Here is a 25,984-nt window from a genome sequence, read left to right as displayed (position 1 = left end):
ACCATTGGTGCAAAGAAACTACGAATGTTTTCTCATGTTCTGTACTTATAGAACTTCTTCTCATAATACTTACATACTTCTACTCCACTGCATGTCAGAAGAAATATTTCAATCAACTACATTAATTTGACAACTAAGTTTCTAGCAGTTCTAAAATATGTCCAGGGTTTAAAATATGATGATATAATGATGATTAATACCAAATACTACTTTAAAATTTAAATAAAATATAATTGATAATAATCCTATAATGTACTTTATATGTTATAAGGGGACGTGAAATGACTTTTTGGAGTATCCTGGTTATTATTTACACACTTAAACATCACATTCAGCTTTAAGAAACCTGGGTACTTTCAGTCTTTGGTTATGAGAAACCTGTTAATGCAAGCTTGATTCCTTTGATAAAAAACAGCACACTATACCATGTAAACACCCTATCCATCTGTTATAAGTGTAAGTTAAGTTGTAGTTAGTCAGTAAAGAAAAAATTATAATGATTAACAACATAATAATGACCTACATGCTAATGGTATTGCAGAGAACAAATGTTATTCTTCATCTTATTTTCCATAACTGACGATTAGATGGAAAAGCTCAGGCAGTCAGATTCTCAACTGTTACGTAACTCAGTCAGTCCTGACTGAATCTATGTAAATACCAGATCCCAAATATGATCAAAACCAGAATAAGACTCTAAACAGAATACAATGTGGAAGTAAATGTACTCAGTGAGTCCGGTTCTATAAGTCAGAAGCATAAACAAACCATTTTGCATCAATTTCTGGAGCATTATATTGTTGATTAGTTACCTGGAAAGGCCGAGCGCTGGTGAGGTAGAGAGTCTTCCTGTGCCATAAGTTTCCTTGGTCTCCATATCGTACCCAGAGCATATGACCCCGGCCTGCGGAGGTGGTCCTCAGATACACTGCCAGGCAGAACACATGTGACCCGAACATGTGATAATTAAAGCGGAAAACACAATGGTGGCGGGACTTGGAGGGGTCATTGCCACGCTGGTGGGTGGGATGGAAGGCTCGGCTCAGTAACACCGCCGTGTCCTTGAACTCCTGGGGGGCCGATGACTCGATGTAGAGATAGTGGCCGTACCTAGTGCCCAGTGTGTGGTCTTTCCAGGGCCCTGTGTTAAAGGAAGGAGTGGCCCCTTGTATGCGGGTCCAGTCAAACGCATCTCCTCCACCCTGCTCCTGTTTCCAGCTGCACAGCCCGTGCTCAAAGTTACACTGCAGCTCTGGAGCTGTGTGACATGACAAAAAAATGAATTTCTTTAAGGGTATTCTAAAGCTAATAATTCTGTTCATTTATATCAGGATTTTGGATGCAGGACCTAATGTTATAGTATCAGAGTACTTATTTCTTGTAACCATAAGCAACTGTTGGAACTCACAACATCCCTCCTCATCTGATCCATCCCCACAGTCATCAACAAGGTCACACAGCTGCAGGTGCTCCACACATGCTTTGGTGCGCACGCAGTGGAAATGGGTGTGCGGGGGACACTCTGCCACTGCTAGGGGCATCGAACAGTTGTTGAAGGTGACATCATCCAAGGCGGAGATCCCATCGAACACGCCAAGGCTGATCTTAGCCAGAGCGATCTGGAAGGGCTGGGTGATACGCCCCAGCTGAACCGTGACCTGGTTCCAGCGAGTTCCCTGGTCGTACAAGGCTCTCCATATGACCGTGTTGTTGTGGGTTCCATTGATTCGAAGGTACATGTCAGCAGCCCCCACGGATATACCTGAGTTATAATGCCTGAAGGAGATGAGGGAGAGATGGAAGCAAAATATTGTACTGACAACAACATTCCAGCATAGCAATGTGTGCATTCTGTGGTATTATAAGTGTGAAATCATTCCTATACGAGATACTGTAAATCACAGATTGCTCTTGTGATAATGCATATGCTTGTTGAACATAATACATGAGGGCTTTTGCTTACTCTGTGTAAAAAAATGAAATTTATAAACCTCTGGCACTTTGCTGCCAGGAGTACCCCTCCAATCAAGCAAAGGGAAAAATATCATCTGTCACTTGACATAAATTTTTAGGGACCATTAAACTGTCAAAACACGACAGAATCAGATGCAAATCTTCTCATTGTGCGAGGGTGTGAAATAAGAGATGCTGAGAGAACAGAGCTGAGATAGGTGAAATAATGTTTGGACAAAAAGGGAGAAAGATCAAGGAAAAACACCAAAGTAGAGAGACAGCAAATGGAAATGGGTTAAAATTGCAGGTGGATCTACACATAGAATAATTCAGGTTATGATGAAAAGTCATGTTGAACAACTTTGTAGACCAGCAAGAAAAATGATGGAGGCGGCCATGCTGCAGTGTGACTCTCACCAGAAGGTCATGGTACACCCAGAGGCCGATTGTTGGAACCAGGGTCCTCGGAGAACAGCTCTTGGATATAGACTGCTGCTGTTCTTCAATATAAACATGAAGTGGCCTGCAGTGAATGAGACAGCAATTAATATTCAAACCACATTCAGCATCTACTTCATTAGGCACATCTCCTCATTTTTCCGCTAGAGAGCCAGCGAGTCACCTTTAAAAACATGAAAACTGTTACGGAAGCAGAAGTCGAGAGGTTCATTTACTATTCATCTAAGCCCCTTTGCACAGTGTTGTTGTTGCCAGATGGGTCAAATTCATCTACTTAGACATACCTATCCCTGTGGGATTTTTGTGCTCAACAAGAACAGAACTGTGGGATAAACAAAACATATCAAGTCACCTGCAGTCACCATGGTAACTTGGTCTTGTTGATGACACGGGTCAGAGGACAATGGCAAGGCTTTATTCTTAACAGCTGGGCTGCAAATATGCAAAATAGCAGCTTGTTGCAGCAGTAAAGTGCAGAGGGCCATTTCATCTCACACATTGCATCAAACCACATTCCTGCCAACAACAAGATGCACCTCCCTATAAACAAAGTTCAGAATGAGGGTTTAATGTGTTCAGGCTGGCAAACTGTACACAATGCTGTAATGCCTTTAAATTTTATGCTGATTATTAAAAGAAATCCCAATTGTCTAATCAAGATGTAGCCTACTGTATTTATTATATTTACTTTCTACATCACTATATTCAGAAGATCTTTCCTTCAGGGAGTTAAGCATTTGATTACACCTCAGATATCTTTGAGATTAATATTGTACATAATTTGAAATGTACATATTGATGTAACAGGGTTGACCTGGGATTCCCGCAGTGTTGAATCAGTTGAATCTATAGACCTTCTTTTTTCAAATCACCTGATTAAGATGTCATGTCAAAATGCCATAACGCAGACACTTCACTAATTTCTATGGGATGTTTAATGGTAAAACAGATGCAAAATGTTGTTCCTTGTCTTAACTAAACTTTGTATTTTGTAATCAGTAGATAAGAATATTGATAAGTAGAGAGAAATTCAAGTTACAGCAGTACAGTGACAGTTAGTGTATTTTGGCTTTGTGGGATGGCATTGCAGAACTCACTCACAGAACTGCACAGTATGAGGTGGTGGTGTGACTGAGTTTGAATATTGGCTGATACTAGGCACCTAAATACTGTTTGAACACCACCAAATACAAAGACACCTCTCGATGGTGACAGTAATATTTTCTAAATCTTGAAACAGATGCTCCCACCAGGATATGTGTCATTTCACAGAGCTTGAAGCACATCAAGATGCTCCCAGAATATAACTGAGACTTCATTTCTACTTCCTTTTACTGCCTGGCTAGTCTCCGGGTCTGAAACTAACAGAGCATCTTCTCACAGCGTACTCATACAACACAACATTACATGTACATGCTCATTACATAACAAAAACAGATGGTGCGGCTAAAAAAAAAAAAACTGCATGGATTGAGTCAGCCTGCAACAAGATTCCCCGTGCCGCAAAGAGTTAAAATCTATACTGGAGGACTGATGTAGAGAAATGTATAACGATCTAATGAGGCATAATATACAGTAACATGTTGTGGCACATAAACCTAGGGAAGACTAATAGTGTTTCAGATTGAGTACAGTGTAGCGTTCAGTGAATGATGTCGCATTAATATGCAGAATCAGTACAGCATATGTCAATTTCCTTTCCATTATTCAGATGGCTGAGAAAGCACATTTCCCCATGAAGTGCTTATCTCTTAAAAACACGCAAAAAAGGGATTTTCTTTCCTTCCACAAAACATTGATTTAATCTGTAGATAATATTATCGTTTGCCAGTTATTTCTGACCAAGCATCCTGGACACAATTCATCTTATCAGCTCATCACATTTTCTGATAACAGCAACTGCATATGGCAAATTTTGGCATTGTTACTGCACATGTTTGGCGTGATTGTTTCTTTACCTTCAGAGCTGTTTGTAGAGTGGTCCAAAGGTGGGGGGTAGTTGTTGTAGTCTGGAGGCACCTCCACAGATGAGCCCCTGACCCAGTCAAAGCCATCGCCAAGGGTGAGCTCGTACCAGCCACAAGAACCATCCTCAAAGTCACACTGAGCGGCTGAATGGGTAGAGAGGAAATTATCTATATAAAGTTTATATAGCTCATTTATGACCTTGGAACAACAATCTCACTATAAGATCCAAAAGCAGTTGTTCTGGAGCTTTTACTCACATCACATGATTTTCCTCAGCAGATGGAGTTTGCCCAGTTGCCATGGAATATGTTTCTGACAATAATGATTATTGTTTCTGATCATTATTATTACTAATGGACCTTGTGGTAAAATTGTTGTGTCAACTTGTGTTTCTATGGTCAACAATAGATTTTCAATTTCAACTTTTAAGCCAACATGGGTGAGAGGTCATTAAAGTGCAAGACGTTTGAAGATCTGCAATTCCAAGACAACTGGGTAAAGTCAAACTGCTGAAGAAGATCGTGTGATGCATTCAAAAACTCCTATTGATTTTTAGACCATGTTAAATGGTAAACAGCTGACCAGGAAACTCTCCTGGTTGAATGATCAGTGCAAAAGATGAAGAACTGCTGTAGAAAATATTTGGTTCTTTGATTAAAAAGGTACGAGCCTGTACATAAAAGCTTCGAGAAAGAGATTAACTGCAACTCCCAAGGTGCATTTCAGAAAGAGACATCGAATCACAATGCTTAAAACATTATTACATTCACTGCTAACAGCAGGCGGAAGCTGTGTTGTTTCAGTTCTGGATTAATTTGAGCAGCAATAGCACCTGTTTTGTTCACATATTCAGTAAAAAAGCATTTTGAATGAATTCCCACCCTAATGTGCACCTCTGACCTGCAATGGCAGCCGAGGCTCATAGGCATTGTAGTATTTGGACCTGTCCACAATGCCAAACTGACATAAAACAAAAAACAAAAAAAAAACGAATTTTTCGTGCAACTGTGGTTCATACTAGTAAACGAAAACTGCAAAACTGGAAACACCCGATCTTTGAGTGTGCCCTCAACCACTGTCGTCATCCTGGCAGATGAGTACAAATCCACCACCCTGCGCTCAGTCAAATGTACAAATGGGATGTGGATTATTTGAATGTGTTACTTGGCAACAAGGTTCTTACGGCAGCTGGCTTCGTCCTCTCCATGGGGACAATCTGGGGTGAAGTCACACACTTTGCTTTCCTCGATACAATCTCCAACACCACCACAGGCAAACCACGAGGGAGGGCAGACAGGAGGAGGGGGTGCAGTGCTCTCTGCCACATGAATCAGACATGAGAGATTAATACAACCAACATTTTGATGTAATTACAGTATTCAATTGCAAGAGGCACTTTGATAACTGACAGCTATTAAATCAAATGTAGACCCAACAGATACAAAGAGTTACAGTTGTTATCACTGACTCCTATCATGTGATTTCATCAATAGAAAGCACTCATAGGAGATCACAGTGGATTAATATGGATGAGTTTAGCTGCATCCAGAGAAGAGTAAGTATATAAGTGTTGTTAAGGAAGATTAGATTCAATTGTGAAGTAATGAATGATGTTCACATATTTTGATCAATAGTACATCTAGGACTCCATCTCTCAAATTAACTTAATTTCATTTTGCTTATGAGAAGTAGTGGAATCATAAATGAATTACTGTCCAATTTTTGAATGGCTTTTGTCTGGCTATTTTAAAGTCTTTAAATAGTTTGAGATTTCAGTAGAAACTATTTTTTTTTCTTTTAAAGAAAAAGTCTTTCAAAAAAAAAAAGAAAAGAAAGGAAAAGCAATAAACACAACTGATAAGAGGTATTTCACTTAATATGGCTGTGGCGACAGGTTGAACATGAACTGAGCCAAATACAGGTCACCAAACTCCATGTACTAATAAAAAAGTTGCCCCACCGCAGTGGATCAGGCTGCCAACACAATGTCAACATATATCACCTTATGAAGTCATCATGGAGAGTATACTCATAAATAGTTGGTTGGATGGAGTTCTGTTTCTATCTACCTGGTCAGCGGGAATCTAATATTCACTCTTCTTTTAGTTCTAGCAGCTAGATACTATGTTCACCACGTAGCTGGTCTTATGCCTCTGTACACCTCTGAATAGTATCTCCCTAACTCACTCATCAAGAACAAATATCTGACAAAATAATAAAGGTAGACCAGAGATTCTCAGGAGTCAGAAAAGACCTAGCCAGGCAACAGCATCTGGGAATGTGAGTTAGGCATGTCAAAGAACAGCCATAATAAATTATACAGTAGCCTGCTTTTTCCCCAAAACATGTACAGACATGGAAACACCCTTGGAGCAACTCACACTTGCGAGGAGTGTGATTTAATGAGGACAGGGTGTAAAACAGGTGTCAAACTTTGGCTGGAAATACAATTTACAATAACATGTTTCTGTCTTATACTTATCCTGCATCCATTTATTCATAGGCCAGAACTTAACGGTTATATTGCCATTATTTGTGACAGCGCACTTAATCCAAATTCATTGATGCCATGAACCCTGTAATAGAGTGCAACAAATTCACCGGCTCTGTGCGAGATACGGTGAATTATAAAGGACATGGGACATAAAGAATCCTCTTTAAGTGGCCATAATGGCATGTAGTTAGCAATATTATATGTGGGCCACATATCAAAACAATATCCATGTCTTCTTGCACAGATACGGGCCAGGATGCACTGATGTGCCATGCATATTAAACCTTACCTGTGTTGTAAACTGTCAGTGGTATTTTAATGTGAAACCCATTGGTACATATCTTCGGGACAGGTGCTTTGACAATAATAGATTATGTAGTCTTATGGAGCTGCAGGTGAGAAGACTCTGAGGGAGCTTTAACTAGCCCTTGCCCCTGAGCTTTTATTAAGTTTCTGATATGGTTAACCAGGCCAGATTGCTAACAGCCCAGAAACATTTCTTCTTGAGAGCAAAAGATAGATGGAAGCTAAGGGACCAAGTGCCAAGGTGACACTGACCTGTCTCATCCACTCAGACATGGTAAACGAAGCCTGGAGACAGTCCAATAGACTCTGAAGTCTGCCACAATATTCTTCACTCTCGTTTAACCTATTTTACACCCCCATTAGGAGCTGTAAAATTCTCTATAATCAAAAAAATAATGTTGATATGGTAAACATGTTACAAACAGTTGCCTTTTTATACATCCAGCAGACACAGAGAAACCCTAGCAATCCAATATAACCAGTCCAGCATTATCTCTCCTCTGAGCTCTGTTTTGGTCTCCACCAACTCCTGAGGGAAATATGTGGTGCTTTAGCTGTTGAATGCTAAACCGTACTCATCAGCTACATAACTGCTGTCTGTACTTTTGGTGCTGTGCAGTTAGCATACAGAGGATTTGTCAGAGCTTCTGAGAGCTGATGACAGTGGTGGAAATGAACCAAGGCTGTGAGCCACAATTCCAAAACAATGAGCTGAAAGATGCTATAATACTCAATAGAGCAGAGGAGAACTGCTGAGGGGCATTCATCCTGAAGGGAACATTCATCCATTAGTTTTAGAGACATTTCACTCAATACCACAAATTCTGACCTCATGGTTAGATAGCTTCCTTGAAGGCCTTCAATGGTCATTAATGAATGGATATGGAAGCAGGAATTATTTGATTTTAAAAATGTATATATTCAGTAAAAATTTAAAGCTCAAGCTCATCATTTAGCAAGTAAAAAACTGTGGTGCTTTGGCTCCAACCATTCACATATTACTCAAATCAGTGACATAGTTCTGGCTCCACTCTACAGTCAGAGTAGCCTTGATGCTTCATCGAGGAAAGAGACCTAAAAAAGCTGAAGGCCACATACTGTACCCTAAATGAGACAATTAATAAATACGGCTCATTATCTGTTTGTTTTACAGGCAGAGAGCAGGAATGTGATCCTGTAGTGGGTGAATAGTAGCAGTTGTAAAGATGTGGCAGTTTGTGCTTGCAGCTAAAAACCTGTATATCACCGAGGCAACATGTTAAAATTCTGTCCAAAACGCAAAGTGGACAGTGCTTTATCAAACACTCCCAGCCAAGATGCTCAACTGTATGATATTCATCACTGAGCTGCAGGCAGGGCGCTATAGCAGGCAAAACTGCTCTGTATTCAGTGTAGGGAAATGTTTAGTAAGCACTATTTTAATGATTCAGTTATTCTGTTGTGGATCCCATCCTGGGTGCTTTAGTGTCTTCCCTCTGTTATCTGTATTCAAAACAAGTTTGTGGCGGTCTGTTTATGTGTGGCGATATTTCAAAATGTCAAGGTCTGAACTTGTCCCTCTGTGGAGAGTGATGTTATTAATGGTAGCACTACCAGGCACAGCCAGACAGCCAGGACTGAAGGATAGGTCGTCGATGGCCAGGACCTCAGAGGCCTCGCTGTCAGATGAAAGTTCTCCTCGAACAACCACCTGCTGGACACACAGAAAACCTTCAAGATATCATTCACCCTTTTATTATTTTTCTACACAGTCTATTTGTCTATAGCAAAATTAAGAAGTTTTTTTCTATAACAGTTTTTAGAACAAATTTTACAAAGCAGGGTTCCTGTAAATTTTCAATGATGAGCTAGCCCTTTACTGGTAATAGGAAGGGAAGTCTTTAACCAGTTTAATCACACCCACTGTGAGAAACCTACAAAAGTTAAACATTTCATGCCATATTATGGTTTGCTTTACCTGAACAACGCAGCACTGGGTTTGTAGTGATGCTAACAACGATGCTAGCAAAGTAAAAAGGTGCCGTTAGCGAATATTTTAGCCGGTGTTTGACAAACATACAGTTAGGCTCCCATTCATTGTATTGACCCGGGCTTCCTATTTATTACTATGCAACTCTCAGCAATGACCCAGCACACAGTCGAAACCTTTGCTCCACCAGAATTGAATCACAAACCTTAATCATTTCGCTACATGTAAAACAAGCTAGCAAGCGCGTCAACTTGAGCAACTGAACCAAACGTGCTAACGCATTATTCAACAGTTACAAGTTGGGAAGAATACGTTAATCAATAAACTTAGTAAAAACTACCACAGTTAGCAGCCAGCAGTGACTTACGTGTGTGCATTCACAGTATTGCCAAACAAAACCGATAGTAGCCTATTCAAACTACTGTCGTCCATAAACTAGTCAACGTGATCCTGAACATGACTTTGCCTGGAAATAGGAAAAGTTGAAATAATTTCCAAGCACATTTTACTTTTTCTCTTATATTCCATGTGGTTTTCATGACTGGAAAACTGGTCAACTGTTTTCAAGGTTTTCCAGGACAAAGTCTTTTACACAAAACAAATGATAAAAACAAAGATATAGGAATGAAATCAAAAAGATAGAAACTAGTAAAACAAGATAACACACCACAAGGTAAAAATCAAAGTCCACACAACAGCAGGTTTATCGACACAACTGGAGTTTTATAACCCATCATCTATGACTAATCTAAATAAATGGTGCATTGTGTCGTTATGGGTGATGTGAAAATGCATTCAAACACAATTTTAATTTCAGCTGGTACTAAAAATGAGCTTTGAGTAGTTTTCAGCCAAGCTGGTGTGGTTATCTGATGTAGTGGATGTTCCCTTCAGAAAAAAGGTGGAGTTTATATCCAGAGAGTCCCTTAATTATTCTCAGTGGCAGCAGCTCTACAAAAATACTCCAAGACTGGATTTTCTGTTTTCTGTGTTTACACACGCATATTATATTAAACATGGTCAAATCTTAATAAAGATGTCCAAAGAAATAACTCTAAGTAAGTTTAAAAGAAAAAGAAAACACTGGAGGATTTAAGTCGGTGAAAAAGTGCAGATCATTAAGCCAACAGGCTGGAGTTAAAATCATCCGAAATCACCCTGGTAAATAAAAACCCTCTTAACTAAACTGCCTTTGAAACGGGAAGTGGATTAATGGAGAGGAAGTAACTGTTAACAGGGGAGCTGACCTCTCTTTACTCCCTGTGCTGGTTAAGCTGTGTTATGAAGCTGAGCTGGCTGCACTCACTGACAGATGGTGAAGGCAGAGAAGGGGAGAAGGGTGACACACTGACATTGTCTGAGGGTATAGGAAGGACACAAACAGCAGGTTTTATAGGACTCCAGATGGCCTTTGAAGGGTCCAGTTGGGTCAGTACCCCCTCAACGCACATAAAATGCAGCTCATTCCTGCTGTGATGACTTTATCAGTTTCAAGGAAACATAGGCCTACGGCATTTTTTACAGTTAATACCCACTATATCAGCAAATACGGCATCTATATCAATACCATTCTGTACAAAATGACAACATTTTCAGTACTTACTATATGCCAATGTATTCATTTTTATATTAATTGCCTGTTTTATTGATCCTGTTTTCAGGCGCATTACTTACTTTTATTTATTACTCAACCGACTGTATTGAATAGATTTAATTTAATGGCTATTGCTAAAGCATCATCTTTATGTTAATGTTACTACTGTTGTGGCATGATGTCATATGTTTTCAGCTGTGACCTGCCTGACTGTCCCTTTTGTGATTTGTTGGTGTGCATGGGTGACCGATCTAATCTAATCTAATCTAATCTAATATAATCAATAAAACAGCAATATAAAATGTCATTATGGTAAATTCTGAACGTTACATACCTGAAAAGTGTGATTACTTGAAAACTGAACCACTGTCCGCAGCCACGTTTCCATCTGTACTTGTGTGGAGTACTTCCACAGCACTGTGCTCTGACCCGGTGGAGTCTGAACCAGGACCTGAAGATCTCCATGTTTTGCCCCAACATAATAGTAAAAACTCATCTGTTGAATGAAAACGAAAGCTGACTCGTCAGTTGATATCATGTTGTTAATGGATTTGTCTTGGATTATGCTAAAGTTACCTATTTAGAGTATTTTGTTACCTGGCAAGTCTGATTGGGCAGGAAAACGGGACTGGTCAGGTCTGCTGTGGTTGTGTTTCCTCCCACAGATAACAGAGACAGGAAATATGCTGAAGGAGAGAGAGAAGTGTGGGGGTGTATGCATGTGAAAAAATAATTAAACCAATATAAAGTGAAGCTTGTGAATTCAAAATGGAGTATACGTCCCATACAGCAAAGGTCAGATGCTCTAACCTGATGTGCTGTTGGTGTGGTCATGTTTGAGTCCTGGGACTTCAGTTGTTCTGGTCCATTCAGATAATGTCTCTGAGCTTTGGATCAGGTCACAGAATCCCTCCTCAAAGTTACACGTCTTATATTTGGAACCTTCAACAGAAAACAGTAAAACTTCCATTGTACTGTCGCTTTCACTTTCACTCTTTTGTGTTTGATCCTGAAATACATTTTTACCATTGTTCTTTGCATGGGGACTCAGCTGTGGCTTCCATGGACAATAAAGATTTGTCAGCTCAGCAGAAACTGAATGGTTTTTCATATAGATTCTTATTTGACTTTATAGCCAAATGTGCAGCAAGGGATCATAAAACATTAGTAATAATACTGTATGCCAAACAGGAATCAAAATTACATTTATATTGCTTTATTTTTTCTAAAGATATATGTAAACAATTGAATATATCCACAAAATCCTCTTGTTATAACTTACTTTGTTATGGCTGCCATGGTATTTGGGTATTATATTTCAAGAATTGTGCACATATTACTTAAACTTTTAGTACAAGTCACTTCATGTGTAAAAATGCTGCCAATTACAAATACTTTTATAATGATTCTTAAGTATTAAATCTGGACCATTCATTTGTATGATAAAAAAAAATTATTATGTACTGTACACCTGTATATCCTAATATATGTATATGTATGTATGTATGTATGTATGTGTGTCCTTTCCACTGCCCTGCACTCATGCTTGTACACATTTTTGTTTATTTTATATATTTATTGTAGTTTATCTGCAATTGTGGCATATGTACATTTTATATTTAACATATATTTATTGTTTGTTAATTTTATATTTGAATTTTCATCAATCATATTTCTTTTTTTTCACACTAGTCTTAATAGTAGCCACCAATGGCGTAACTGTCCACAGTGTAGCAGGTGCGCTGCATCAGGGCCCATCACACTTTTGGTTTTGAGTCATAGTCTTTTATTGCCCTAATTGAAATGTTCCAAAACTACAAGTTTTATTAAAAATAAATATTATTTTCATAAACCTCTTATTAATTAATTTGGATACTTTCTTCTCTAAAGGAGCCAATCACAATTATGTTACACTACAGGTAGTGACACTTCACTACACATACACATACTTTGCTTTTTATGAGACAATAAAACCCTTGATTTCCTGGATCCTTGAACTACCACACTAGTACCACACTATTAACCTAGCCTTGAATAGCCTTGAAATGCAATGCACAGGGATACGCACAATCTGCCCATAAGCTTTAAACTTCAAAGGCAACAATAATGTAAGAGAAAGTCACTGTTTTATGAGACGAGTGTTGCTTCAGGGGCTCATTTGAGGATACGTGGATATTTGTTTAAAGTGCAAAAGGGCTTGTAATATAGAACAGTGTAACTTCCAAGGTAAAAAGTTCCTAAGGACTTTAAGGACATCTTTTAAGTATACCATTATATCAGCGTTGCTTTTGGTACAGAAATGGGCCAGCAGTGGCCCTGAGTGTGAGGCAATTAAAAATAATTAATCAATTATCACTAATCTTTTTAGATTATTTGGAAGCAAGTGATGTTTAGATAATGTTTGATTTACTTTTACTTTGAATAACTGAACAGAAAGGTAAAATACAGTATTAATTAAAATCTTTTTCTACAATGGTTATTAACAATACCTCTTTACACTTTCTGATTCGGGTTTATATTATCATACTGTATGTTTCCCTGTTTTACTCACACTTTTCCTCGTCGCTCCCATCTCCACAGTTGTCAGTGAAGTCACACACACAATCCTCAGGCACACATAACCCCTGAGCACAGGTAAACTCCTGGGTTGAACAGCCCTGGACACACTCAGGGGTAAACACCAGACTGAAAGTCAACAGCAGCCACACAGAGCCCAGCAGCAACATGTTGTTTGTCCTTCAACTAAAACTCCTTATTTTCACCTCCAAGTAAAGCATTTTGTTGTTCGAGCATGAGGGGAAACTCCAGTCGTGGCAGAGCGTTGCTTCACCGTCTCCAGTTTACTTGGCTCTTGAATTGATCCAGTACGTGTGTTCACAGTGTTAGCGTGTTGTAAAGGGTAATAAATGGCTTTTATGGCTGTTGCTCAATAAGGTCACTTTGCCAGTTCATGTGTCTCTGTTTTTAACATGGACCATGTCATAACAAGAAAACGTGAGCATGTTTTGGTGGTTCTATATTCTTGAAATGGGTTTAAACTAAAGATTAGACTTAAGCTTAGGTTTTGGGAAACATGTTTGCGTTCTTGCTGAGAGTTGAGATGATTGAGAAGATGCTTCCTAGTCTGGATGGTAAATGTGAAGCTGCAGCCAGCATCGTACATTATCTTTCTTAGCATGAGGACTGGAAGCAAGGGGAAACAGCTAGCCTGGTTCAGTCCAAAGATAACAAAATCTGCCCAACGGCTCCCCTAAGGCTCAGCTTACTAATTATATCTTGTTTGTTTAATCATGTCGAAACATCTTCTGATCTAACTCTTGTAGGAAAAGTCAACCTATTCCTTAAAACTAGAGTTAGCTCTGTGAGGCTGTAGTTATGCACCATGATGCTGTGAGTGCTAACATTAGCAGGCTAACATCCGCACAATGAGAATGCAACCATGCTGATGTTTAGCTGGTGTAATGGCTACCATGTGAGTGTAGAAAGCTAACGATCACTAATTAGCAGTAAACACGAAATAAAGCATAAACTTTGACTGAAGGTTAAAAGAAATCATCCTTACTAAAAACGTGAATGTGTGGATCACATTTCAAGGCGATCCATCCAATTTGAATTCATGAACATCCCTACCAAATTTCAAAGAATCCAATAGTTGTTGAGATATTTCAGTCTGAATCAAAGTGGCGGGTCAACCAACATTGACAGCAACAATGCTAACATGGCCAAAAGGTAAGTGCTTGGTTAGGTGTATGTGTTTGCATTTGCATGTGTTTATTTCAGCTGTAACTTACAACAACATACATTCTTATCCTGGAGCACAAACAGCTTTTAAATAACCACTGCTAATATAACATAATTTAATTGGAAAGCTATATGCGCCTGCACAGGTGGAAACAATGAAGAGCCTGAAGAGTGCCAAGTGTTTTCAACAAGATAAAATACATTAGATCTGACTAATTACAAGTTGATGGATTTAACATGTAACAAGGGAGAGAAGAGCTTAGGTTGGGATTATGAACTACTATAATAGCATCGTTAACTGTGTCCAACAGGGCTCAGCCCCACTTTACGGTGAGGCATAATTTCATTTCACAGCAATCAATAAAGACAGGACCTTAAAACAGACAGCAGCAAGCCAGTACAAGAGTGTAGTTGCAGCTGGTGTAGTTCAAATGAAATTAACCTTGAGAAAAAAGGCAAGCCTGACAGCTCCATGGGGGATGATGGACCAATCAAACAAGGAAAAGATCACGTATGTATTGATCCCTATTGGCAGTGGTAGTGATAGTATCATAATACAGTCAGCAGCATGCAGAGCCACGCCACATATAGCGTAGAATGTTTTTTATTTGAATAACAGTGTCAAGATGCAGAAATACATTGGATGGGAAGCAATTTGTGGTCAGGAAGATTAAGTCTAATAATCTTATTGCAGTTTTAACATATGACATTAAGGTGCAAGAGTACAGAATAGCAATGTGCTCAATCATGGTGACTCATGACCATAATTAACTTCAGCTCAACAAGGGGAGTTATTAACATCTGCCTGTAAAGAGTCCAGCCAACACAGCAGCACAAAGCTGACTTCATTCATGAATAAAAGTGGGAGTTAATTAACAAATTATTTTCGTGAAGGCACATAATTTTCATAGCAGATGGGTATAAAAGCAGTCTAGTGCTGTACTACTGATATTACTAGATTAAAAGCTATGTTCACATAGAAAATACACTCAATATTCTGTTCAGTACAGTGTAGTCCTTCAAGTAAATATGATGGAAAAAATAAAGCAAAGTTAAGTGTCTATGTTAGATGAAGTGAGGCTGTACTTAAGCACAATCGTTGTATTGTATAATAATATATACAGAGAGCCGAGGCTCTTTTAACGAACACCATAGGCCCCAGACATCAAGGACTAAACATCACTTTACAACTCAATTAAAAAGGTGAATCCACCGGTGTAAAGGAGCGTGGGGCGACATGAGTGTGTGAACCAAACTAACTTTTATTAAAAGGTAGTCCATCCAGTTGTTGTGATATTTCAGTCTGAACCAGCCTTGCTTTGCCTTGCATGGCTTAAAAAAAAACATTTCTACAAGTACAAAAATGCTGCGGATTTTCAACAAAGCTTCCCTTCACAGCTCATATGTTTCCTTCCTCCTCTCTACTACAGCTTATGAATTCTTAAAAACTCTTGTTACTCATTTCACCTTCATGAGCAAAACTGAGGTCAAAGCAAAGCAGCACTTTAAGTGATTTCAATAAGAAAGATTTATCATTGAGGCTCCAGGGGCTGGTGCGACCAGTGCAACCATTTGTCACAGATTTGAACTAATCTGTTGTTGCACAGTGTTGCACATATTAAAACAAAACTGTGATTAAATCCTGTTCCTGTTTGTAACCAGACTGATTGTCTTTGACCTCAAATTTTTGCCCCTCTGTTGATGAGAAATGGAAAGTGGGAAGTTACTGTTTCACACCAGCACATAATCTGCAATGGAGAATTTTAGTTAAAAATTCCATTATCTCACAAGTTAAAAGATAAATAAATAAAAAAGAGGGAATGTACCGGGAGGAAAGCCAAATCAGATTGTTACCTGCTGCAGCAAATACAGGCAAAAAAAAAAAAAGAAGTAAAATGACCAATGAAATCTCTAAGAATTTCTGTTGAGTACAGACTTTATGTTCCTGGACATGTTTCTATTCAGCAGTAGAAAGAAAGCTGTTGATGATTGTCTGTGTGATTGCAGTTTTATGGGAAATGTAGCTCTACAGGAGAAATAAAGAGACCAAAGTTAACCTGTGTTGCCTAGTCATGATGATTCATTACCATAACCGCTTTTTTCCTACTCGGGCACCTTTCAACACGTTGGTAATTAGAACATATTGACAGCGACGAACAATTTCATCGCATTTTGAATACAGCCAATCTGCTTTCATAATCCTGCTCGAGCCGTGCCGATGTGCAACACCTGGTAATTTCCCTCAAACCTGAATCCAGTGATTCACTGCAGAGTGATCATAACAGCTGGAGTTTAATTTTAACAGTGTAACTGTAGGAGATGCTTCACTCTGCATCTCCAATCAGCACAGAGTGGGGAGGAAGATCCTGCAGTGCTCTGTGATGTGTGACCCACAGCGGCCGACACAGAGTTGACAAATTAACTTGATAAGAGGAATGTGAGCCAGAAAATCAGCCTCCATGAAACACCTGAGGCTTATGCATCCCATTTGCCAGTTCCTTGTCCTGCTGCAACGCTGCCACCTGTCAGTATTTAAGTGCCACTTTGCCCACATGCTCAGAAAAAGGTCAGGAAGCCAGCTAGCAACTGAAGCCCGCAGAGGCTAGATTTTATTTTTAAAAGCATACCCCACATCTGCAGTAAAACAGACGAGAAAAGAACATACAGATCATTTACTTAAATATATGCAACATATCATTACCTATTAAGTTAATAAGGCAAACTTGTTAGCAAACAGTTGCGTATTTACACATCCAGCAGTTATGTGGCACATCATTCAGTTGGTGTTATGTTTCTGGCCACCTGTTGAATTTAAGTCCGATATTCACTCTCTTTTAGCTCTGTTTTTGGTCTCCACCAACTCCTAAGGGAAATATCTGGCTTTTTCGCCATTAAATGCTCCAGCTAGTCACTAACATCTGTTGTTGCTGCATTTATTCTTTTCTTCACCCCCTGCAGAGTCGGTGTTCTTCCTGGATCTTGTTGCTGATTTCACAATGGTCAGTTCACAAACAAGGGTAACTCCTATCGCTTCCAGTGTGTTCCAGTGGGTTGTGAGAGTCACAGAGTAGGTACTGGTCTATGTGGGTGGGTGTCCTGTATATTCTAATCTGGAGGCTCCTGTCGTCTTCAATGTGTACAGCACAGTCCGAAAGAGGCAAGCTGTTGTTTCTGACATCTTCTTGTGTGAACTTGATGTTTCTGTCCACTGAGTTGATGTGTTCTGTGAAGGTGTGCACTTCCTGGGTTTTAATTTTGACCCATGTGTCAAAATTCAGGGCCCTGCTTTCTACTTCTTCCATGTAGGTTTGCCACAATGGGAGTCACTGCCATGCTTTTGTCTGTAAAACCCCGTCATGCTGGAAACAGGTGGTGTTGACACAGAGGTCCAGCAGTTTGCATATCTGCTCTGGGTTGAGGTTGGTTCTAGTGTGAATGCTGTTGTCGTGTAGCAGGTGTTGCCTTACGGTTTCCACCGCCTCCGTAGTTGATATACATGTAAACAAGTTTTGTGTGCAGGCTGTTTCCAATAAATTTTTAAATTGAGTGAGTGAATTGGGATTTACAGTGAAGGGTATATGCACAAGGCAATGCAGCTCAGTTTCTCTCTGTGTGTACATCAATTCGCTTCCACAATATGACTCACATTTTAAACTTTTTCACTATAGTTTGCATTCTTCATGCCTTTTCCCTATCTCTTAATACGACTTCAACTGCTTCTTCTTACAAATTTCAAGCCAGCAACGCAGTTTAGCTTCAGTTTATGCAGAAGCCAGCAATCCCACAATTTCTTCAGAAATGGCATTTTCTAGTTTGTTTATGTTGTTTGTTAGCGTGTTAGCTTGCAACTGGCTGACACAGTGTTAGTGGCTGTGCTAGTGCAAACTCTGGCTCTCTGTCCTGACAAGGTTTTGTCCAGCCCACGTCCCCGCAAGTTGATGGGATTGGTTATCTGATGTACGAATCCCTGGCTGTGTGAATCGCTCATGATATGTATTGTATTATATAAAAAACAGCATATGAAAATAAGGTTAAAAACTTGACTTTCATCAGAGGGGGTCTTTAAGTGCAGTACTTGTATAAATGTACATAGTTATATTCCACCACGGCAATAAATCAGCCCTTACAATTAATTACCTAATTATTTATTTACTTGTTGTAAATGACAGATGACAGATTTTCTAAATAATGCATCACATTATTATAAAGTCTTTTTTGAGTGAAGAACCTGTCCTTTCTCCTTTTGGTCATTAGCCCTCAAAGTAAATCACCTGAATAATAATTATAGCTTGATTAATGACTAAGAAGGGGGGGTGGGGGGGTCATTAAACAGGAGGAGGGGATAGGTTTTATAATGACAACCCAGAATGATTTCAAAGATAAAATTTTCTTCACTGTGACTTTCAACTTTAAACAGTCTTTACAAAGTATTAAACTGAGACGACAGTCAGTCAGAGTATGATTCCAGAAAGTTGAGAATTAAAAAGGAGTGTGACAGCTCATACCTTTTGATATTCAAATGCTGCAATGTATAAATTATAAGGGGAAATTGGCAGAATCCTTGACCATGACAACCCTGTGTGTGTGCGTGTAAATAATGAGCTGACACCAGGGCACGAATTCATGGAGCACGTGCTGTAATTGAGGCATTTACATGCATCCATCAGGGCAGAGAGGCTGTGAGTCTGTGTGGTTTTGGGCAGGACGCAGACAGCTCAACACAAGTCATTTCTTCTAATGACAGCTGATACAGGACTGCTGCTGTATGTGATCAGATATGAAATAATAAATGCTGCCTTGATAAAGCAAAAATGTCAAGGCTTATGGACCTATGAGGTATCTAACCGTGCCTGTGGTTCAGGTTCATATAGCTGATTGATGCGGGCTCACAGCTGCAATGTTGGACTCATGTTAATCACATCCAGCCATGAGTGACATTGAACCTCCTATTTCATCAGATAAAATACAATTTCATACAGAATAGCTCATGTTCTGTCATGGCCTGAAGTACCAACATGGGATGATAAAAACTTCAAGACGCCCACGCGTGTGGAACTGCACATGAATTTTGAGTGAAAAAGCTGAATTCTTTACTGTTCATGTCAAACAGTAGATTATCATCTCAAAGAGCAAACGCCATCCTCTGCCATTTATTTTTACTTTACAATTTATTTATTTTGATACCTTGTTGTTGGTGATGGTACACATACAGTATATCTCTCTTTTAACTGCACAACTGTTGACACAATTGAATTCGCCTTGGTGCCATAAAAACAAAGGATGCTTTAAATTTCTCCAACAAAATAGAGGCTCCTTTTCTGGGTTTGCATCCTTTTTTGCACAGTTATCCAAGCTCTCTTGAATAATGCATCGAATATGCTGTAAAAATTCAAATTCTGATATAAATTTCTGTTTGGGTGTTTTAGTCCTAATTCTTTCAAATAAAAATTATTGCAAAAGTCAGGCCCTCTCGTAAGCTTAAGCTTGACAAAAATGTATCTGATACTTTTTTCACAAGATGCATCAACTACTTAATGACTTTGTAGAGATTGCACCTATAGTATTATAAGTATAGTCCATGACTCTGCAGTGAGGCTTTAAACTAACACAAAACATCATTCCACCTCACTACATCCCTGCGTACTTAACAGTTGTTTTTCACAGCTCAAAGCTAAAGGTGATTTATTGCTACACTTACATATCAAATACCTCAATTCACAGCTATTTTCAGGTGATCCATTTCTGTTGTTTGGGTGTTTATGTGTGCGTGTTTTTACGTTTTTGAAAAGTGGTATGAATACGTTTTCTGACTTTAATCAGAACAGAAGTGAAATGCATATAGACAAAATAGTCCGTTTTGTAAGTTTACTACCTATGTTTACTGCTCCTTTGTCCTGCACTTCACATTTGCAACAAAAAGAGAACAGCAAAGTGGAAAAAAGATAAAATCAGTTTCTCTGGACTGATGAGCTGCGCTGGCTCGGTACTATCAGTGTACCATTTAAAGTGTATTTCTTGCTACAGCTGAATATTTAACAACTTCTGTTCTACTACTGTGAGTTCAGCAAAATGTGGCAATATACTGCAATGCTCCTCACCCAGAAAAGAGTTCAGCACTAGTAGATGTGTCTTTGCTCCACTGGTTTGAATGATCTGAGGTGGGAATCAGTCTCCTCAGCCAGGAAAACTCTGACATGGATAAAGAGTTCAATAGGTGCAGAGCTTCTTTTTTTTTTCGGTTTAGGACGTTCCCTGTTGTGTGTGAAGTTCACAGGGAGAAGTTCAAGGAGTTTCCAGCGGGGAGTGTTCACTTTGCTCTGTCACTGTACCCAACCAGAAGGAGTAGCTTTTAACTTGTCAGAGTCAATATATCACTTTTGTTACTTGCTCATTTTAAGGGCAGAGCTCAGCAAGATAAACCAAATCGACTTTTCTGTCATGACATTAAAAGGTTAAAGGATTATTAATTTTACATAATAAGACATTGTTACTTATGGATAATTAGTGTTACAAAATCATCAAATAATTTTGCATTTTTATAAGTGTAAAAAAATAACCATAGTATTATTATACTATTAATATGTTTACTTAGTTGTAGAAGAAGTGAAAACCACTCTCTATGACAATAATTTATTTCCCTATTTGCTTGTATCTCCTATTACAGATAATCCTGAGGCAGAATATCAATCCCCATATTATTCTGAGGTCTCTCTGCCAAGTAGTTTGCAGTTTCCAGTCCCATGCACAAGGCTGGAATACCAACTAGGAAAAGTGGTCAACTGTTCTGGGGGCCCCCAAAAGCCCCAGATTCATTGCATGTTATTTTGTGTCTTTCAAAGTGGCAGAGTGTCGAATGCTCACATGTATATTCCTACTGTTGTTCCAGCACAGGACGACTGGTTAGGAATAGGAGAATATATGTACAAAGGGGCCTGAAAGGCATGCTCCATTTCCACCTGATCCAGTCGCCACTGTTGTCAGATATTGGCTGCACTATGTGTCATATTTCCTGCCACTGGCAAAGGATAAAAAAAAAAAAAAAAAAAAGCAAAATGGTGACACTTATATTATAGAGAAAAGACACCTCTCCTGTGTACTTTATCCACTTTTACTCTCATTGTTTGTTGAGATTTCAGTTCTTTACGACAGAACTACAACGTTAGTGACAATTCTGTTCCTTTACTCTTTTCCCTTCCCCACCATAAGGAAGCACTGAGACTATTACCACTGTAAATTTACTGTAATATCTGACTCCCATATCTACAGCCACTAGAGCGAGTAACAGGCTATAATTCTGCACTCATGTACAACACAATACAGGATTATAATGTGTGTGCAACAAGACAGTAGTCATTTAATAGTATTATTCTAACAGAAGTCTAAAAGTGGCTGCATGGGATTTGAAGTGAACCTTGAATTTCATTTCAGTAGGTGAAGAAAGTGACATTTGGCGCAATTACCTGTGAAATGTGTGACTTGACATTTCATTACAGCCAAGCAAAGATAACTTGAAATGTAACATAAAATCTTTCATCCATTTTAAGCCATCGTTACAGCTTTTAAAGAAATAAGTATTTTGCATTAAAAGAAAGAAAAACGTAACATTTATTTTATGAGTGAGTAATCTGCATTAATTCTGTTTGGAAACGGAAAGGTTAAACTCTTGCTTCCCTGGACCATTAGCGCTGCTATTTCTGAGGACCAAATGGAAAATATCTGGCATTTTTCCTGGACTGCAAGTGAAATATTACACACGGATAAAAGCTGAAAACAAAAGGTGAACAGATGGGAAATTTGGCTTCAACAGCATAAAGTAATTTCAAGCAAGCGGAAAACTAGTTTACTACAACTGGTCTGCAACTGAAGAGCTTGTAACTATACTTACTATACAGCTATATAATATATTTGATATCGGTTTTTGCAAGTGCTTTGTGTGAATGTTTGGAAGCTAAACATAAAGGTGATATCTTGTATATCTGATAAAAAACCATCCTGTGTAGGGTATATGTGTGATGGAAGTGTAGGAGGTTGGGGAGGTCATGGACCAGCGGTGAAGCATCCTTGTAAAATGCAAATCAAACTGATGAATGTATAAGAAGACAGGCTTAAAAGTGACACTTATATGACAGGGAAAGTGTCATGAGAGCATTGGCTGCACAACACATCTAGGAAATTGATTTTATTTATTTTTTTTTAAGTGAATTTATCAGCGGCCCGGGCGCTGTAATCATCTCTGAGCGGAGAATAGTGGTCAAGTGAACAACAGCAATGTATAATTCTGATTTTGACTGACTGGTGTGGAATCAGGGAAGATACTGGATCCCCATGTGCGGATATTTCTATTTGAGGATATAAAGACTGCAGGAGGAAGCGCACGTCAAATTGAATTAAAGAAGATTAGTAACAAAAGCTGCAAGGATCAAAATATGTTCAGTCAGCGTCACAATAGAATAGGAGTGAAGTCAAATGCTAAACGTAGAGGAAAAGGCCACAAGGCGCAGAAGGTTGCCGGCAAATCATCTCTCTCTAGTAACAAACCTTTGAACAGTTGCACACATGCTAAAATACAGGTTAGATTCAGTAAAGGCTACAGGAGGATGATACCATGTATGGAGTTGTTTTCAGTCTGTAATGGCCAGGTGTAGTGTGTTTTTTTTTTAAAAAGTCTCAAATCTTATGTACAGATTTCTTGGAGGCATTTTTGGACTGCAAACAGGCAAAGTTATTTTCTTTTCTAAAGTACAACAATGTAAAACTAGCACAAGAACAAAAAAAAGGTGTTTTTCTGCCTTCACTGTTTTATTGTACAACTGCCCGAGGCTTCCATTCAGCCAGTCTGTTCAGCATATGGTGTTTATTTCACCAATTTTAGTACAACAAATCGGTCTGGTCTCAATTCAAAATGTATTAAATTCTGACAGATCCGGCCTGTATGAAGAGAAAAGCAATCCAAAAACGTATCTAAGCTTCCCAGTTAACATTCGGCACCTTTGAAAATAACAAGGCATACGCACATAATAGATCTCAAATAGAAGGGAATCAACTGCACTACGGAATCAGTGAAGCCACATAATGCCATTGGAATTAATCGAAATAATAAAACACTTTTTCATTGATTAAAGCCGAGCTCCATTTAGCTGCTTGAGTTTCAGGGTGCTGGTGTTGGTGCATTCAGCCTCGCCGTCACACAGCCGTGGCTTGCTGGGACACTTGAATACAGCAGAGCCATCGTCTGTGCAGGTTTAACCCTCATGCTGGTTTGAAAATCCACTTTACTTCTTCATTGTTTGGGGTCACCCAGGCTCCGCTGCCGTACGCGTGAAAACGATAATAACTGCAAAATCAACTGGAACTTGGAAAAATCAAGAGATATATTATGTCTAGATGCAGGAGCAATAGACTCAAAAACTCATTTGTCCCTGGTACCGTCTTTGTCTTTAGTGTAAATTGCTTGAGTGTAGGTTAGTGTATGTGATTATGATATTTGCTGTATCTGTTTACTGCTGGCTGTGCAACAAATTGCACTCTGGGATAATAAAGATTACATTGAACCTTGGATTTCTGCTTCAAATGTTTTCTTTTCTTCTGGCCTTATTAAACCCCAATGGACAGAAAGGTGTTGAAGTAACCCTCCCCTTCCCCACAAACTGGGCTTGCACATTTGATGAAGGTGGCAAAATACAGAAATGACCATTATTATACCCATGGGTATTACAATGGCTATAATAATGGTCATTTCTGGAACCTTAAGTAAAGATAATCCGCCAATTCCACTTTCATCTTTAATGAATATTAAAAAAAAGCTGTATAATTTTGCCCATAGTTATCACACACACACACACACACACACACACACACACTCATCAACCTATAAAAATTAAATGAATACATAAAAATCCATTTATGTTGAGATAAACATTCATAAATTCCAGTCAGAATAGTCTGATTTGAAGTAAAACCAAGTATTTCATACAATATAATCAAAACAGGAGGATTCTTTGCTGTCCCTGCATAGCTTCCACAAGGTTTACATGATGAATGAAGTGGTATTAAACTGTTTTATATCAAAGGCAGCAGTAATGGGATGGACAAAGATCCCTGCAGGTCATCTGAAAGGACTACAGCAATAAATTAACTGAGAGCATGTTTATTCGTGTTGTGTTTGTGTGTGTGTGTGTGTGTGTGTGTGTGTGTGTGTGCGTGTGTGCGTGTGTCGATGAGACATGTGGGAGTATTAATAGCAATGCCTACACCCGCTTTGAAATTAGTCCTTCAGCCTCTCTAAATAAAGAAAAGCGATTACATACACAAGCCAAGCATCAATTATAGCTAAAGCAGAAATGTAAAGCCTGAGTGAGCAGCGCAAAATCCCTCCCGTGATATGAATCCACCTATTAACATAATATTAATCATTATCATCATCAGACTCACCAGTCACAGACAAAAAAACACTTCTAATGTCAATGACTCACGAACTTGACCTGCTGAACAACAGAGAAGTATAACACCTGCTTCATGTGCAATTACAAACATCTGTCTTATCTGTTATTTTCGACAAGGAATATTAGGTTGACTGTGAATGTTCGTTTACATGTTTGTGTCTGTTTTTGTTGACAGGCAGGGGGGCAGCTGTAGAGTAGCGTCAGACAGTGTGATCCTTTAGCTCCATCTGGTGGTTTGTCCTCTTACACCCATTTTAGACATGCAAACCACAACGTGCGCATGTCATGCAACATATTTCTATTCTTCCTCGTAGCTTCTTTGCCTATTAGTTTATTTCACCAGAGCAATTCACTCAGTAGCAATACTGCTCTTCAGGGAGGGTTGGGTATGTATATAAACCATAGCATCTACAGGCACCTTTCAGGGCACTAAAGGACAGCTTATAACATAAATGAGATATTCAGCATAGCAACAGACAGTACCCAATAAGACATAAAATACAAATTAAGTTAGAATAAATATAATAGCATAAAATAAATATGATTGTATGGAATGCTAGCGCTGGATTCAAACAGAATTAGCAAGTTTGAAGTGTTGTGTTTTGAGGCGGGATTTGTTGTTTAAAGTACATTGTTTACACAGATTTGCAAGTCAGTGTGAATTTCTGTTTGGGTACAAGCCAGTTCCCCTTTTTCTTAGACTACTGTCTAGTGTGTCCCTCTACCCAGTGCCAAATGCATGCTGGGATTGTCTCCAGCAACCTGTGGTCTGAGAGAGTTAAATAACAGAAAATCTATTCTATTCCCTATGTAATGCTACCATTGCTATTGGCTTCAGAGCTTGTTCCACAGTCAGTCATAGTGAATAATCAGACTCATTGTCCCACTGGTTAGAACTTGGACATACTGTGTTCACATTTCCTGTTGGGCTGAGCCAAGCAGACGGTGCTGCATGGAGAGTGGGAGCATGCATGGTGCTGCCTTCTGGACAGGTGGAGGTAGAGCAGCACTGAATACCAGCCACAGATGCCGTGAGGCTAAGAAGGTTCTTCTCTGCT

The 25,984-nt window shown here is 39.0% G+C and overlaps 1 protein-coding gene across 1 annotated transcript in view; it reads right to left on the bottom strand.

Annotated features, from left to right (window-relative positions):
• malrd1 (MAM and LDL receptor class A domain containing 1) overlaps positions 1 to 13,469 on the bottom strand; it is a 50,958-nt gene extending 37,489 nt beyond the window's left edge. Inside the window, exons 1-10 of the mRNA XM_056365089.1 lie at positions 13,295 to 13,469; positions 11,554 to 11,685; positions 11,341 to 11,429; positions 11,078 to 11,239; positions 8,774 to 8,870; positions 5,564 to 5,698; positions 4,371 to 4,523; positions 2,371 to 2,476; positions 1,409 to 1,776; positions 813 to 1,258 (exon numbers count right to left, since the gene is read on the bottom strand). Of these exons, the coding sequence (XP_056221064.1) occupies positions 813 to 1,258; positions 1,409 to 1,776; positions 2,371 to 2,476; positions 4,371 to 4,523; positions 5,564 to 5,698; positions 8,774 to 8,870; positions 11,078 to 11,239; positions 11,341 to 11,429; positions 11,554 to 11,685; positions 13,295 to 13,469 (1,863 nt within the window). The remainder of the gene's footprint in view (positions 1 to 812; positions 1,259 to 1,408; positions 1,777 to 2,370; positions 2,477 to 4,370; positions 4,524 to 5,563; positions 5,699 to 8,773; positions 8,871 to 11,077; positions 11,240 to 11,340; positions 11,430 to 11,553; positions 11,686 to 13,294) is intronic.
• Positions 13,470 to 25,984: the final 12,515 nt, after the last annotated feature.

Source organism: Seriola aureovittata, chromosome 20, assembly GCF_021018895.1.
Source record: "Seriola aureovittata isolate HTS-2021-v1 ecotype China chromosome 20, ASM2101889v1, whole genome shotgun sequence".
NCBI classification, from domain to species: Eukaryota; Metazoa; Chordata; class Actinopteri; order Carangiformes; family Carangidae; genus Seriola; species Seriola aureovittata.
Note: the sequence above shows the minus strand (reverse complement) of the source record. Positions and strands in the feature narration are given on the sequence as shown.